Below are 17,917 nucleotides of genomic sequence, written 5' to 3' on the forward strand. Positions count from 1 at the left end.
CAACCCCCGGGTCGCCTTCCGACCCTCACCGCCATGATCACTCGGCTCAGTCCGTCGATCACAGAGGAGGAGGTGTTGGCGGAGCTCAAGGCGCATCCCACGCTGGAGGTGCGGGCGGTCCGCCACATTTTCCACTCGGCCGGCCCCACCCGCCTTATGCGGGTTTTCTCAGAGGATGCCCCCTCCATTGACCATCTCCTGAAGGAGGATGCCCTCCTCTTCAACCAGCGCTACAAGGTCGACCCCTCCCGTTCCCCTCCTCAATCCCTGCGCTGCCAGAGGTGTCTGCGCTATAACGCGCACCCAACAGCTGAGTGCCGTGAGGCCCCCACCTGCCCGCATTGTAGGCAAGCGCACTTCCTCCGGCAGTGCCCCAACCTTCAATCCCCTCCTTCCTGCAATACCTGCCATCTCCCCCATCCCACCTACTCCCAAAAGTGTAAAGCCCGACCCCCTCCGACCACTCCTGAACTCACCATCCCTGTCCGTCCTCTAGACGCCCCCACCCCTCTTGGCAATTCCCTTCGTCCCCCCCCCCACTGCTGAGAACATCATCAGGTTCCTCACCATCGTCCTTCCGAATGTCCATCCCTTTCAGCGCCCCCACACCCTCCAACAGATATCCCTCGCCGCCCGTTCCATTTTCCAACTCAAAATGTACGCCACCTACTCCAACAACCAGGCCCATTTCACCTTCTCCCGCCTTGACACCCTCGTCTAAATCCCTGTCATGGCGCGACAGCAACGTATCCTTTTCAACAATATCCGCTCCCTTCCCACCAACAAGAACCTCTTCCTGCACACCCTTGCCACCCACCGCGTGGATGCCTTCCTCCTTAATGAAACCTTCCTCCAACCCCACCACACCATTCACACTTCGCCCTATCTCCTCCACCGCTCCGATAATCCCCTACCAATTGCGCGTGGCGGAGTTGCCATTGGTCACCACCGCCAGATCCCCGTTCGGCTCCAACCTCTCCTTCCCGACCCCACCGATCACCTGATCCTTAGTCTCTTCTTCCGCAAATGCCGGGATGGTTCCTTTGAAAGGGCACGGCCGATTTCCTTCCCAATCCTTCCCTAACCCGAGCTTGCGCTCCGTCTCTAATGACCCCGTTGTCGACGGGACGTTAAACACTAACAACCACCACCACCATCTCTTCTTCCCCGGCCTTACCGTTACCTGCGCCACCATCTATGTCCGCCCCAACGCCCCTATTCCCTTCGACTTCCTCTCCCACATCGACCGTACCTTCTCCTCCTACGTGATCGCCGCCGACCTCAACATCCATAGTCGTTCCGCTGCCCAGTTACGGCGGTGGCATCGGTTCCTCTCCTCCCTTCAAGGCGACCTCATCCCCATCCCCCAGCACACCCGTCCCACATCCAACTCCACTCCCGATGTTATCCTCTCCTCCCCCAACCTCCTTGGCCGCATAACGGTGGATGTCCTGGAGCCTATTGGTAGCGACCATCTCCTCACCGTTTCAGACAGTCGTCGCCCCCGCCCCGACCCTCGTAATGACCCTCCCCCTAAGTACGTCCATGACTATTCCCTTGCCAACTGGAATGCCTACCGGGATACCCTCTCCACCCGGGTCGATAGCCACCCTTTCACCTACCACCACCCCGACGATGTCACACATGCCGCTTCCTTTCTCCAGCAGACCTTGTCTGAGGCTGTGGAGGCCCACGTCCCTGCTGTCGCCGTCCACCCCCACCGTCCTACCTTACCCCCGCAGGCCGTCCTCCTCCTCTGTGAATCCCGCCGTCTCTACCGTGCCTTCCGCCGCACACGTGACCCGGACACACTACGACGCCACCGGCAACTACAGCGACACATTCGAAATTTGCTCGCGGCTAAGAAACGCCGGGACTGGCGACAGACTTGCACCCGTTTAAATTCTACCCTCCCTATCAACTCGTCCAAGTTCTGGTCAGCCTTCCGTTGCCTTACCAGAACTAAACCCTCCCCCTACTATCCTCTTCTCCATGATGATCACCCCTTCCCTGACACCCTTAGTAAGGCCAATCACTTTGCCTCCTACCTCTCCGATGTCTTTTCCATCCCCGATGATCCCCAGTTCGATTACTCCCTCTTCCCGGATATCCGCGATCGAACTTACACCTCTGTCCCTCCCCTCGCTCCTGGTTTCCAGTACTTGGACAACATTGCACACACGGAACTCAATGCCCCTATCACTACATCTCCATGCTACACTCCGCACAAAACGCAACACCGCTCCTGGTCACAATCGTGTCACCTACTGTCACCTTCGTGAAGCTCCTGTCTCTTTCCTCTCCACCCTGGCCAGGCTCTACAATGTAGTCCTGTCCACCGGTTACTACCCCGACCTGTGGAAAACCTCCCGTATCCTCATGTTCCTTAAACCCGGCAAACCGCCGTCTGCCGTCTCCTCTTACCGTCCCATCAGTCTTCCCTCAGTCTTCAGCAAGGTCCTGGAATCTATACTCACCCGCCGCATCCACCAGCATCTCCGCCAGCACCGCCTCCTTCCCGTTACCCAGTGTGGCTTTCGGCCGTCCTTCTCTTCCGACGACCTTCTCATTCACCTCACTCATCTCCTTTCCAACCAGCTTAACTCCCGTCGCTCCACAATCTTCCTCTCCCTGGACCTCGAACGTGCTTATGACCGCGTATGGCATTCCGGTCTCCTCTTCAAGCTCCAAACCTTCGCCCTTCCCATTAACTACGTCCATCTGATCGGCTCCTTTCTCTCCCGCCGTCCTTCCTATGTCACCATCCATAACACAGATTCCTACACCTTTTTCCCCTCCGCCGGTGTGCCCCAAGGCTCCGTCCTCTCCCCCCTTCTGTACCTTTTGTACACGGCGGACATGCCGCCACCGTCACCCCCCGTCCACATCCTCCAGTTTGCCGATGACACTGCCTTCCTTGCCCTTGCCCCCACCCTGCAGCGCTCCCAACACCTTCTCCAATCCCATCTTGACCGGTTCACCGCTTGGTGCAACCAGTGGTTGCTCAAGGTCAATCCCTCCAAAACCCAGGCGATCATTGTAGGCAAAACCACCCCTTCCTTCCGCCTCCTTGATTTCTATCTCACCATCTATGGCCGTCCTATCGCCCTCACTCCCACCCTTAAGTACCTTGGCGTCACCCTCGACCGTCGCCTCTCCTGGACTCCCCACCTCCGGACAATCCAAGCCAAGGCACGCTCTCGACTCAGTCTCCTCACTCCTCTCCGGCCGTACGTGGGGTCTGGACCCCTCCACCATCCTCCACACCTATAAATCCCTCATCCGCCCTATCCTTTGTTATGCCCATCTGGCTTGGATCTCCGCCCCCCTACCTTTTATAAATCCCTCCAAATCCCTGAACGTCATGCTCTCCGCCTCGCCTATCGCATCCGTCTCCCCTCCCCCACGCGGATCCTGTACGATCTCATCCCCTTCCCCCACCTCCTCCTTTTCCTTTAAAGGATACGGATCCTGTACACCTCCCGCAAACTCGATCCTCCTCACCCGCTCGTCTCCCCGATGCTCTCCCACCCCCGCCCGCTGTCGCGCCTGTATTCGCACGTCCCACCCGGTCTCCATCTCTCCACCCTCCTTACCCTTTCCCAAGGTGGCTTCCGCCAGCTCCCTCTCCCTGATGATGCCCTCCTCCCCTCCATCTACACCTCCTACCAACTTTGATCCTCCCACCCTCCTCCTGTGCTTGCTCCTCTGGGCACCCTCCCTCCCTTCTCTCCCTTTTCCCTCCCTCCTCCATTTCTCCCCACTCCTCCCCCGGGCTTCCCCTCCCCTGTCCCTCTCCTCCTGCCCCCGTATCCTCAACCATTGGCATCCTTGTTCTCCCCTGTCCCCCACCTCACCCCTGTTCCCCTCTTGGCAGGTCCCTGGACTCGCACACGCTAAGTGGACATTCGCGAGCCGGAGATCACCGCTATCAGTGTCTCGTGTGTGCCGTCATGTTTAGTGTTCAGTGTTCACCGTCACACTCCATCGTTCACCAGTGCCATCGTCTTCTTCAGTGTTTGTGCGTCGTATCAACAGTTTGCAGTGTGGATTATCGTCGAGTGTGAACGGCTCCGTGTTTGTCTTTATGTGTCTACTGTATTATTGCCCACCGTTCTGTAACTTATGTGTCTTCTCAGTGTTTTTTCTCATTGTGTATCCTATGGCTGAAGAGCAGCGTAGACTGCTGCTGACAGCCTGCCTGTTGTACAGGTTTAAAATAACAATAAAGGAAAAAAAAAAAGCGGAGCTGACCTCTTCCCCGATGTCCACGATCGAACTGACACCGCTCGCCCTCCCCCCGCCCCTGTCTTCCAGTACTTGGACAACATTACACCCAACAAACTCAATGCCCCTATTACTACTCAGGATATCATCACTACACTCCGCACGAAACGCAACACCGCTCCCGGTCACGACCGTGTTACCTATCGCCACCTCCGTGAAGCTCCCGCCTGCTTCCTCTCCACCCTGGCCAGACTGTATAATGTGGTCCTGTCCACCGGTTGATACCCAGGCCTGTGGAAAACCTCCCGTATCCTGATGTTCTTCAAACCCGACAAACCGCCATCCGCTGTCTCCTCGTACCGTCCCATCAGTCTTACCTCGGTCTTCAGCAATGTAGCTGTTTCTTTAGTTTAATCTACAGTTCATAACCAATAAATTGTGGTTAGAGTCCACATCTACCCCTGAGAATGTCCTGCAATTTAATACCTGGTTCCTAACTCTCTGTCTTGCCATTATGTAAATGTATGCGTTCAATCCTGTCAACAAGACTATTCCCATCTTGGTAGATCATAGTGTCCACAGCATACTCACTGTGAATGTGTAGAAGAAAGGGCAGCTCTAGATCAACGAGAATGTTGAGGTAAACACACTGGCTCATATTCACAGTACCCTGGATGTTTGGGACCAAGTTATGGTACGAGTAACACCTCCTAAACACCACAGAACCAACTCCAGTCTGAACTTCACCCTCCACACCTCATCAAGTCGTCGGTGTACTCGACGCCCTGCATCATCTGAAAAGAGGGAAAATCACAGCTCGCGGACAGCACTACACGCCTCCAGTCAGCCACTGCCCAGTTTCTGTGCTGCTTCATCCACTGAAGATGTGCACCTTCATGTGCTACTATGAGCAAGAATCCGGTTCCAAATATCCATTCCATGCAGTTCCCTTCGTAATTTTCTCTCGGAAACTGGTTTGGGATAGACCTGCATTTACTGATAATTGCAATTACCGTCGATTTCAAAGCCGATTGTCACAGACAAGGCGTGAACCCGCCTCTGCCCCCTGTCGTTTTGAATATTTTTATAACCACTGCTCTTACGCCGTTTTACATGGCTCCGAGAGGGACACTATTTCTTGTAGACATGCTGGAGAGTCCGCAATAATACACCAACAAATCGGGCAACTTTATTCAGGGTTTAGTGATGGCCACGTCCAAACACGATAGCTCCTTCCTGCTATCCGTCTCGTCTCTACGTCGACTCATGTTACTGTGCTGATGCCAAACCAGTTACACACGATCGGTTTGTTTTTTTGTCATCAATTTTCTGACTGATTTGTTGCGACCTGCCACAACTTGTTCTTCTGTGCCAGCCTCTTCAGCTCAGAATAGCACTTACACCCGACGTTCTGAGTTATTTGTTGGACACATTCCAATCTCTGCCTTTCCCTACAGTTCTTACCCTCTGCAGCTCCTTCCAGTGTCATGGAAGTTACTTCCCGATGCCTTAACACATATTCTGTCATCCTGTCCCTCCTTCTTGTCAGTGTTTTCCCATATTTCTTTCCTCGCCGATTCTACGGAGAATCTCCTCATTTCCTCTTTTATAAGTCTTCCTAATTTTGAGCATCTCTTTGCATCACAATAGCTCAAACGCTTCGGTTCTCTTCTTTTCCCGTTTCCCCACAGTCCATTTACAGCACTCCGAAGCGACCGCTGTGCTTATTTTAAAAGTGTAGTTAATATTTTGGTAGGTGAGATTAAGTGAAAAGACAATGCAGTACCAAAGTGGAATTTTTCCATTCGAATACTTATACGAAAATGATTTTTGATTTTTGTCCGAAAAATAGTGCTTCATTAGTAGTATTCAAAAGCTACTGGATCTTCTACAGCCTCTAGAAATCATTGGGTCTTGCGAATACTGTGGTATAACGGCTTGGAAACACGTAACAATCATAACAAGCAAGTAGGAGTCTGTATTGTGTGCCAGAAACAGTCGATGTAGGCGGAGGACTTGGTTCCATTGGTTCTGCCTGACTGGCGAATTTGGCGCTCAATATTCCAGTCACTGGGCTCGATGCCTCAGTGAGCAAGTGTCAATTTGTCACTCCAAAGTTCCAGGCTTCAGTACCCAGTTGGTCCAGGGATTTATATCATCACTTCCGCTTGTTTCATTTCTAGTATTTATTTGCGTCTCTACGCAACTGAAAAATGACGAATTGCTCTATCGTTCACAGTCCATGGTATACTGTAGTTCCTCTTAGATCTATGTGGACAATTCAGCTGAAAGGTTGGAGGAAGACAAGTACTAGGTCTTGCAAATGAACTCCTTGTTTAAACCAACTTTTAGGATGAGGACAAGTTAATATAAGGTAACATGTAATTATTTCACGTTGTTGACAAGGCTTCTTACGGTTAAAGCTGAACCTTTTCGTTTCTCGTTTACTGAATAAAAATAGGCCCTCCATTTTTAGATTCTTTCGGTTCGTAACTAGAGCTTCACGATGAAATAGGGTTGTCTACTTAGTTAAAAGTCAGAAATAGCAGTATTTGTGCTCAGTTAAGGCTAAAATATGTGACAAACTTCGATTAATTGTACTTTATGTCGGTCAGGTGGATGGGACGCTAAAAAGATTAGGCTGACACGTGTCTTAAAAATATACATAGAGCGCTCGATCACTAACGAAAGAGTGTGATATAAATACTGAGAAATCTGAGTGGAAGGTTTTTTTCTGTGACGTTTCCGGTCCCAACGGTTATTTTATTGTCCATTTCATTTTATGTAAATAACAAGCATTGTTTCCAGTGCTGGACATCGCGCGGGCAGCTGTGGCAGACGCGACAGCTGAGGGACTGCCGAGGTTGTATCGAATGTGAACGCCCTCTGATAACAGCACGAGAGCCAGGCAGCGCTGGGAGGAAACGCGGGGGATCGCTCGCCATAGTAGCGTTCTTATATGAGTTTCTTGGCCTGACACGAAATGGACGCAACGTGGACACAAGGTAAAGCGTCTTGATGTATTAAATTCAAATTAATATCTTTTTTAGAATCTTTATATTATGGCTTAACTTAAGAAACAGTCGAATGTACTAATGTGGTATGAGTCCTGAATGTGCGTATGTTGTACAATGTCGTGTATTAGTAATATTTTCTCAAACCACAGTCCGTCGTTTTCAAGAGAAGTAGCATATTTTTCTGAAACGTATTGTATGGAAATGAAACAGTATTAATAGTCTTTCGACGGCACGATTTTCTGTACTGAGTGTGTGTAAAGGCGTTCTTAAGTTTATTTGTAAGTTAAAACTGCTACGATCAACATCGGCATCACGTTGTTCTATTCAGTAGAAAAATGTGTAAAAATGTGCTATCCTTTGTAAGTGTGAGATGGAAGCGAGACTGAGGGTGCGCTCAATTTTTGGAATTCCTTGGCACCACTCCCCTAGTACAAAATTCTCGTGAGTGAAAGATACGCATTGTAAGTATGCTTTTCAAGATGTGCGATGTCTACACAAGAACTGAAAGCATTGAAACTTGAAGGAAGGCACTAAGTATCTCACGAGGAACTACTTAGAAAATTCCAAGAACTAATTTACATGGTTCAATCAAAGAAAGTAGTCAGTCCTCCTCAAAGAGCACCTTTTCGATTTTTTACTCCCTGTCCTCTCATGGATCTTTTCCTATATTGTGATCTCAGTTAGCGAAATCACCGTGTATATGACATACTTCCAGTGCTGCGAAAGCATTTCAAAACGTCATGCGCAACCATCACATGGGACACATTTACAGCGCTTTAGCAGCGTTGTCTCTGTATTGTCACTGTGAATGGTCATTTTGAGCCCTCACAGTTAAGCAGCAGTGGAAACTATACTATCGGAGGGTGAATACTTTCCATGAACTCACTGTCCACAGACTACTGCTCTGTGTAGAGAGCGCACAGAATGAGGTGGATGGTAAGTGTACAATCGGCAGGGCACAGCTGAGGAGAGCGGTAGCTGTGGAGGTTGCAGGCAGGGGATGTAGGGGAAATGACGAGCGCTGGAAGGGAAGAGGCTCTCTAAACTCAAGCCTACGCTCACATTTTTCGTAAATATTAAGTGGGGCCCCTCCACGCCCACACTTGCATGGTGACCATTCAAAAAGAACTGTCATTTCTGCTTTGGTTAGTATCTAGAAAGAACTTCGCTGAAAATGCAACTAAAGCAGCAATTTATTTTCGTCTGGCTTGTTAATCACTTGTAACTTACAGAGAAGCGTCATGAGTGACGAATTTTGGGTAAGACCTACATTTATCTTGTTGCCATACTAAAATTTGCTTCTTTTGGCAAAACACAGCGGATTTTACACAGTGTCACCTCACCAATATGTTGTGCAGATGCAGCTGAGAGACAATTGTGAAATATTGATTTATTGATTTTATTAAGCGAGAAATGGAGGAAAAGTAAGGTCAATAGCTTGTAAAAGGCATATCCTCGATATAAAAATAAAAGTATAATGTCTTCACTAATGTTATTCCGAAACCCATACCATTTCTGTTTTCACCGACTATCTATGGTCCTTCAAAATTACATTCTTTCATCGAAAAAGTTTATAGTTAGTGCAATAACATGGTAGATAATGAAGCTTTGCATAACAACCATATGGCAAAATACTATCCTCTTTGCGTGCTATCATTTGCCGAAATCTAATTTCGGTTTCTCGGATCGTTTATGAAATATGAGGAATGTTGTAAATATTTTATTCTGACTTTATCGCTGGCATCCGCCATCGGATATGAATGTGCTACATCAGATCAATTTCCTCAAAATTGATGATACAGGCCCCTACCAAACTCTAAAGAAAAATTCGATATGTCAGTTAAATTTAATATGCACTGAAATATTATGTAATATGCACCAAGCATAAAATCATTATGAAACCTATTTTTTATTGCAAACTTTTTCTAATGTCGTGCAGTGTCTTACGTAAGTGCAAACAATAACTGTGATTATTAACGAAATGATAGGCATGTCATCAGGCAGCTGATATACCGGGTGCGTCCAAAAAATGTATACACACTTTGAACTGTCATAGACAATTTATTTCCCGTTCTACAAGGTTAAATATCTGTGAGAAAGTAATGTTATGTTTCTTCAACAGGTGGCAGCAGTGGCAAGGAAGTAACTGCAACATGGGGGACGTGTGTTTGAGCTTTGAAGCGCGGAAGCAGATAATTAAGTGGTACTGGAAGTTTGAGAATGTAGCTGCGGTTCGAAGACAGTGGATATGGTACAGAACCACCTTCAAGGTTAACAATTACACGGCTACGAGACAAATTCGAAATTCGTGGATGTGCAAAAAGGTCGATCAGGGTGACCTCGTACAGCTACAAGTGATGATTCCACAACTGCGGTTTTGGAACTGTTTCAGCGTTGGCCTCAAAAACCTTCAAGGCAAGCGGCACGTGAGAGTAATGTAAGTGCTAGTAGTGTGCTACGCATTGTGAAGAAAGGCAAGTTTCGTGTGTACATTCCAAGGCTGGTGCAACAGCTATGTGACGACGATCCAGATCGAAGGTTAGTATTTTGTGAATGGGTTCAGGAGATGGTGAGAAGTGAACCGGGATTTATGGGTAGCATAATCTGGTCGAATGAAGCCCAATTCAAACTCAATGGAACTGTCAATAGGCACAATTGTGTATACTGGGCTGAAGATAATCCTCACATTACAGTTGAAAAGGCTGTGAATTTGCCTGGTGTAAATGTGTGGTGTGGTTTGTCTGCCAAGGGGACTCATTGGGCCTTTCCGCTTTGAAGGTACTGTTACTGGAGAAACGTATCTAACAATGCTTGCTGACTCCACATTCCCTAACATGCGTGCATTATACGGTAATGATGAGTTTTATTTCCAACAACATGGCGCCCCGCCGCACTATCATAGGGACGTACGAGCATAGCTGGATCACAATGTGCCAGGCCAGTGGATAGGACGCAGGGGACGAATAGAGTTTCCCGCACGCTCTCCAGACCTCACGCCGCTGGATTTCTTCTTATGGGGCACAGTAGAAGATGAGGTGTACAAACGTAAACCAAGTAACCTGGACACACTTTAGAATGAGATTCAGTGGGAGTGCGCAGAAATATCATTGGACGCTTTGGTACGATGTACGGAATCAGTGGTGACTCGTAATCAGAAATGTATTGATGCTGAAGGCCACCAGTTTGAACATTAATCACATTTGCAAAGTACATTTATTTTTCCAATTGGACTTTAAGCTTTCCATTTCCAGAAATTTAACATTGTAGAACGGGAAATAAATTTTCTATGACGCTTCAAAGTGTATATATATTTTTGACGCACCGTGTATAAGGCTGTAAGCAACGAAAAAATGATTTTTTTTTTTTTTGCCGAATAGTTATTGCACAGCCGTTGGAGAAAGATTGCGGGTACGCGCCGCAATTCTGTCATCGTAGCGTGACGCCAACCGGCCGAAACCGCACAAACGATATCGCCCTCCCCCTTTGAACGAACGGATGAACTCGCTCAGCGCTTTGGACGAAAACTGGTCATTGCGCTTCGGCCACCGTATCCTGTGCGGACTCTATCGCACCGAGTTACACGTCACGTCACGTGGGTACGGAATGTCCTGACGTCCTTCAAATCTCTTAGGAGGGGCAGCACTTACCAATGGCGCGCTGGGATACACTGGCGCCCGCCTCCACCAGGTCCTGCACCAGCTCGTTGTTGTTGTACGCGATGGCCAGGTGCAGGCCGCTGGCACCTGCAACACGCCACCGCCTCGTCACCCCGCCGTACCTTACAGTTAGGCATGCCGCAGCCGAGACTCGCCAAACGAGTCACAGCGTATACTAAACGTCTACACTCATTTTAGCTGGAACAAACAGTCAGAAGACAACATAGGACGTTATATAGACGATGGAGCATACTGGTTGCTAGTGTAACTGGGTAACCTCTTTTGATGCTAGTCAATTGTCAGGATGAGCATTACTGCAAAGGACATTTGATTCTAAAGCATTATGTCAGGGTGGAAAACACTAAATAAATTACTTTTTCTCTCTTAAAAACATGTGGGCAGGGTGGGTTCTTCCTTGGCTCGGGTATGAGGTAGAATGAAACAGCATTTTTACATGAGATAACTTTTATTGAAAGATTTGTACAATGGTTTCCTTACTGGATTGTTCTGGCTGGGATAGCGGCAGCTGTGTCGTTCGCAAAGCCTTCTGCTGCGTGAGCAGCGGCGTCTGATTACGCCTGGTGATGTGTATCTCGTGTCGCTGTTTCGCCCAGTTGACTGGAGACGCGCATCGTGAGGTGGCCCGTTTAGTTATTGAGAACGAAGTCGTGAATCGGATGGTGATACCTTGGATGTGGCGTCCAAGTGTTTCTCTTCTCTATGCGGCCGCGTGTGACAGTGTTGTGCGTCGGCCAACAGAGCGGCGCGACCGGGGAAAGGCCAGTGTCCCGGTCTCGAACAACAGACTCCAGCTTGCCAGTCTTTGGCTGTCAGATCTTCATCACCAGTTCACAGGTCTACATCTACATCTACATCCATACTCCGCAAGCCACCTGACGGTGTGTGGCGAAGGGTACCCTGAGTACCTCTATCGATTCTCCCTTCTATTCCAGTCTCGTATCGTTCGTGGAAAGAAGGATTGTCGGTATGCTTCTGTGTGGGCTCTAATCTCTCTGATTTTATCCTCATGGTCTCTTCGCGAGATATACGTAGGAGGGAGCAATATACTGCTTGACTCTTCGGTGAAGGTATGTTCTCGAAACTTTAATAAAAGCCCGTACCGAGCTACTGAGCGTCTCTCCCGCAGAGTCTTCCACTGGAGTTTATCTATCATCTCCGTAACGCTTTCGCGATTACTAAATGATCCTGTAACGAAGCGCGCTGCTCTCCGTTGGATCTTCTCTATCTCTTCTATCAACCCTATCTGGTACGGATTCCACTGCTGATCTGCCTGCTGTTTGCCAGTGTGTAACTCTTCTAAACTAAACAACTTTTTTCATTTATTTTCTAATTTCTACTTCACTTCACTTTGATTTCACTAATTTATTTACCTATCTTAAGTACCACTCAACACTAGCAAATACCTCAGCAAGCACCGCTGGTTACACGTAATGCCTAACGAGAATGGTGAATTGATCAATACCTAATTGTCCAAATTTATTCGAAACCTATTCTTATACATGAATACAAATGTTAAGAAGCGCTGTGTAATGAGAAACGCACTAAACTGAAGCAGGCATGTCTGCTGTGGCTGCAGTGAGAAGAAAAATTGACAGCGCAATACAATGGGGAACATTACTGCTGATGTGATGCCGTCCCCTTCCCGTCTTCACGAGTCACCCAGGTACGTAAAAATCAGTCTTCATATACCTTCTAACTTCTGTCGGCGAGGCTGCTGCTTGCTATTCCATTACAGCGGCGGTGCTTCTGTGTACGATGTAGTCTCTTCCTGCATGACGGTCTTCAGCACCGACTGAACTGTACTGGAACTGAACTCAAACCGAAACTGAACTGAAAACCACTGCTGGGTCCACTGCGTCTCGCTTATTTATTTACTTCACTTCACTGGAGGTGAACGACTTCACGGTCATTGCCTCTTCTGTCACGTTGAAAAGCTTCTCAAAGAATCTTCTTAACGTCGGTATGTGGCTCTTGGAATGTAGGCGACGGCCTTTGATCACATGTGACAATTGAGAAACACGTGAGCCGGTCGGGCGATGCCCTGACGGCTGAATCGACAGCTTCCACTTATGTGGGGAGGGCGATGGCTTCTCCTGAACGTGCTGACTTGCAAGCGCCGGCCGTTGCCACTGCTGATCTGCCTGCTGTTTGCCAGTGTGTAACTCTTCTAAACTAAACTAAGTTTTTCATTTATTTTCTAATTTCTACTTCACTTCACTTTGATTTCACTAATTTATTTAGCTATCTTAAGTACCACTCAACACTAGCAAATACCTCAGCAAGCACCGCTGGTTACACGTAATGCCTAACGAGAATGGTGAATTGATCAATACCTAATTGTCCAAATTTATTCGAAACCTATTCTTATACATGAATACAAATGTTAAGAAGCACTGTGTAATGAGGAACGCACTAAACTGAAGCAGGCATGTCTGCTGTGGCTGCAGTGAGAAGAAAAATTGACAGCGCAATACAATGGGGGAACTGATAAACATAAAGTTGTGTTACAAATTGTAGAGAACGCTGACGGGGGTGCAAGAGTGCTGATTAGAACCAATGTCCAGAAAATAATTTACGAATGATTCAAATGCTTTTGGGACGGAAAGAAAACTTGTTGATGCATCTCAGTCTGGATCGACCATGGACAACAATAATCACATACAACACTGAGGAAGTGAGAAAAATGTACCCATGAATCGGCGATTTTCTCCGACTTTGAAATCGGAGTAATCGGGAAAACAGCGAGTACAATGATAAGACCTGTATACAAATAGAGCTGTTCCTAAATCCTGACACAGAAATTGAATGAGGTGCAGTAGGGAACACCTATAACTGCTGCAGACGTCACTGACTTATGTGACTGAGATCTATCTTTTACACACAAGGTATTATCAACTCTACAAAAAATAAGGTAAGTAACTATCATGGTTGCAATGCACAGCGGTTTGAGTCAGGTTTCGTCGGCTGTCTAATGATGCTGTGCTAAGATTGATTCCAAAAGAAGCATTTGCTGGCAGTTTCCGAGAGGTTTATAAACGCCGACAAAAACATGTTGTGGCCAGAGGAGATTCCTCTGAAGACGAATAGAAGTATATAGTTCCTGTCTTCAACTATTTTAAACTGTTCTGTTGCTTGCATCTCTCTGGATAAATACAGGGTAAGTTTGACGACAACGTGAAAACTACTATTTTATTCTTGGTTATGATTCACTGGGAAGACTTTAAGGAAGTGTAATTTCGTCCACTAAGCAAGTGACTTACAGTACACACGTTCGATCGATTCTTGAGTGTTGTTCATCATTATGGACACTTACCTAGTAGGAGTAAGAGAACAGATAGAGAAGACCTAACGAAGAAGGGCGCATTTCGTCACCGGATCGTTAAATAGGAGGCAGAGTTTACCGAGCCGATCAACAAACAAATTCCTGAGGCAGACTCTACAAGAGATGCGTTGTGTATCACGGAGAAGTTTACTACTGGAATTTCGTGAGCGTGCATTCCACGAACAGTCCACCAACACGTTACCTCCTCCCGAATACGTCTTGCGAAATGATAAAGACGAGAAAGTCGGAGATATTAGATGTCGCATGGAGCTTTATCGACAGCCGTTCTTCCTAAGCGCCGTTCGCGAATGGAACACGGAATGGGAAAACAGATAGTGGTACTTGAAGTATCCTCCACTACACACCGTAAGATGGATTGCGCTGTACACATGTAGATGAAGCTGAGATAAAAACAGGGTTTTGGCAAGTAACAGCATGCTGGTGACGAATATTATACTGTACTCTAATAAGTAATAAATACCCACAATAAAAGAGCAATGTACTTTGTTAACAGAATTTGGAGGTTTGTTGGGAGGCGAATTAGTGACATCGAGGGAAGCGTTTCACATTAAACGGCTGGAAATCTTCTGGCGAAAGAAAAAAATCTTTTACAATAATACCCTTTTTGTACTTTAGTTGGCTAACGCTTGACAGCTTTGGACACATAAACATAGAATAAGATCAAATAATTTGAATAACAGTTTCATATTTGAATGTGGTGAAAGTAACAATATTCTTTCCCCGTTTCAAATGAGAGCTAATGTCAAGAAACATGTTGTAAGCTTGTGACATATTTTCAAAGCAGTCTATTCAAAGCCAGTCTATTTAACATCTTAACTACAAATATTTCTTTCATATATCAGGTCAATAATGCGCTTACTGTTATTTCTGTGAAAGTGTGTGAACGTTTTCTAAGTGTAACTGAGGTGTGACGTGAATACCAGTCAGATACTCAGCGAGTCGGAGGTGGGAAACCACCTAAAAACCACATAGAGGCTGACCGACACATCGGCCCTCAACATGAATACATCGTGGAAACGTAGGTACGGGCATGTCACAAAGAAATATTATAACGTGATTACTATTCACGGTATGTATTGCGTTGGTGCATAAGTTCATAGCGTTCTTTCATAAGTTTAATAAACACAACAGATACACATAACAGAGACTCGAGTCATCAATAATATATTCTCCTTCATACTTGCAACAGTCTGCCAATGCTGGGTAACTTTTCGATCGCGCGACTCTAGAAATCACGTGGTTTTGAGGCGGAGAATTCGTCGAGCCATGTTCGGAATATATTTTCAACCGGAAAGGAAGTTCGTTGAAGGCTGTTCGATAGAGGGCGGAAAAGGTGAAAATCTGAGGGCGCAAAAACAGGTGAATAAAGTGCGTCAGGAATGAATTCCCAACCCAACTCCTGCACAGTGTTTTTTGTCAGTCTAGCAGAATGTGGGTGGGCGTTACGGTGGGGCACCATAACTTCACGCAGTCTTCGTGGTCGTTGTTCTTCGACTGCGTCTGTAAGATGTCTAAATGTCAGCACTGATGAGTACCCCTGGGGGAAGCAATTCGTAGTACACAACACCGTCGCTGTTGCCCCAAATGCATAAGACTATCTTTTGTGGATCCACGGAGAGCTGCTGTTTTTGCTGGGCTCAACCACTCCTTCCTTTCCCATACGTCAGCGTAAAGACACCATTTCTTGTTACCAGTAGCGATAAATGATAGGAATAGTCGATATTGTTCACGAACCATTCGACGACACGCAACCAGAGATGCATCTATGGTCATCCGCTGATTTTTGTGATTTTGGCTTAGAGCATGCGGTACCCACTTACCCGATTTTTGAACCTTCCCCATGCAAATGTCGCACGATGGTGCGATGCTCACAGCTCATCATATTTGCCAGTTCTCGAGTACACTGACGTGGATCATTGTGCATTGATGCGTTTAAACGATCTTCATCAAACCCCGAAGGTTTTCCTGAAAATGGAGAGTGACTAATCTCAAAACAATCCTCCTTAAAACGAGAAAACCATTTTCTTGCCTCGACCTGAGCAGTCGCATTGCCCACATACACGACGCAAATGTTTTTGGCTGCTTCCAGTGCAGCCACCCCTCTTTTGAACTCAGACAGAAGAATATTTGGGAAATGCTTCGATTTCTCCACTTAGCAGTCAATTTTCTAGCCTCCATAGCTCTACTGACTATCTCAAAATGACAATATGTAAGCTGAAATACCAACAACGAACTACAAATAAAAAATGACAACCGACAGCTAAACTCGTAGTAACCGTAATACCAACGTTCAAAATGAAACGCTACTAACTTACGCACCAACCCAACACATAAACGATCTGTTCGGTAACAAGAGCCCGTTCGCAGATGATTCTGTTGCACGGTGTATACGGAACATCGCCAGAAAATTGTAGCGAAATCAGGAGGACCTGCAAAGCGTCGACGCTTGTTGCTGGGACTGGCAGTCGATCCACAACATAAGACAAATGTAGCGTTTTTTTTTTTTTCATCAGTCTACTGACTGGTTTGATGCGGCCCGCCACGAATTCCTTTCCTGTGCTAACCTCTTCATCTCAGAGTAGCACTTGCAACCTACGTCCTCAATTATTTGCTTGACGTATTCCAGTCTCTGTCTTCTTCTACAGTTTTTGCCCTCTACAGCTCCCTCTAGTACCATGGAAGTCATTCCCTCATGTCTTAGCAGATGTCCTATCATCCTGTCCCTTCTCCTTATCAGTGTTTTCCACATATTCCTTTCCTCTCCGATTCTGCATAGAACTTCCTCATTCCTTACCTTATCAGTCCACCTAATTTTCAACATTCGTCTATAGCACCACATCTCAAATGCTTCGATTCTCTTCTGTTCCGGTTTGCCCACAGTCCATGATTCACTACCATACAATGCTGTACTCCAAACGTACATCCTCAGAAATTTCTTCCTCAAATTAAGCCCGGTATTTGATATTAGTAGACTACTCTTGGCCAGAAATGCCTTTTTTGCCATAGCGAGTCTGCTTTTGATGTCCTCCTTGCTCCGTCCGTCATTGGTTATTTTACTGCCTAGGTAGCAGAATTCCTTAACTTCATTGACTTCGTGACCATCAATCCTGATGTTAAGTTTCTCGCTGTTCTCATTTCTACTACTTCTCATTACCTTCGTCTTTCTCCGATTTACTCTCAAACCATACTGCGTACTCATTACACTGTTCATTCCGTTCAGCAGATCATTTAATTCTTCTTCACTTTCACTCAGGATAGCAATGTCATCAGTGAATCGTATCATTGATATCCTTTCACCTTGTATTTTAATTCCACTCCTGAACCTTTCTTTTATTTCAATCATTGCTTCCCCGATGTACAGATTGAAGAGTAGGGGCGAAAGGCTGCAGCCTTGCCTTACACCCTTCTTAATACGAGCACTTCGTTCTTGATCGTCCACTCTTATTATTCCCTCTTGGTTGTTGTACATATTGTATATGACCCGTCTCTCCCTATAGCTTACCCCTACTTTTTTCAGAATCTCGAACAGCTTGCACCATTTTATATTGTCGAACGCTTTTTCCAGGTCGACAAGTCCTATGAAAGTGTCATGATTTTTCTTTAGCCTTCCTTCTATTATTAGCCGTAACGTCAGAATTGCCTCTCTCGTCCCT

At 46.7% G+C, this 17,917-nt stretch overlaps 1 protein-coding gene across 1 annotated transcript in view; it reads right to left on the reverse strand.

The window, feature by feature from the left end:
• The window catches only part of LOC126205909 (transient receptor potential cation channel subfamily V member 4), a 247,344-nt gene that overhangs the window by 188,183 nt on the left and 41,244 nt on the right, over positions 1–17,917 (reverse strand). The window contains exon 4 of the mRNA XM_049938875.1: positions 10,892–10,987. Within this exon, the coding sequence (XP_049794832.1) occupies positions 10,892–10,987 (96 nt within the window). The remainder of the gene's footprint in view (positions 1–10,891; positions 10,988–17,917) is intronic.

The sequence above is a fragment of the Schistocerca nitens genome, chromosome 1 (assembly GCF_023898315.1).
Source record: "Schistocerca nitens isolate TAMUIC-IGC-003100 chromosome 1, iqSchNite1.1, whole genome shotgun sequence".
Lineage (NCBI taxonomy): Eukaryota > Metazoa > Arthropoda > Insecta > Orthoptera > Acrididae > Schistocerca > Schistocerca nitens.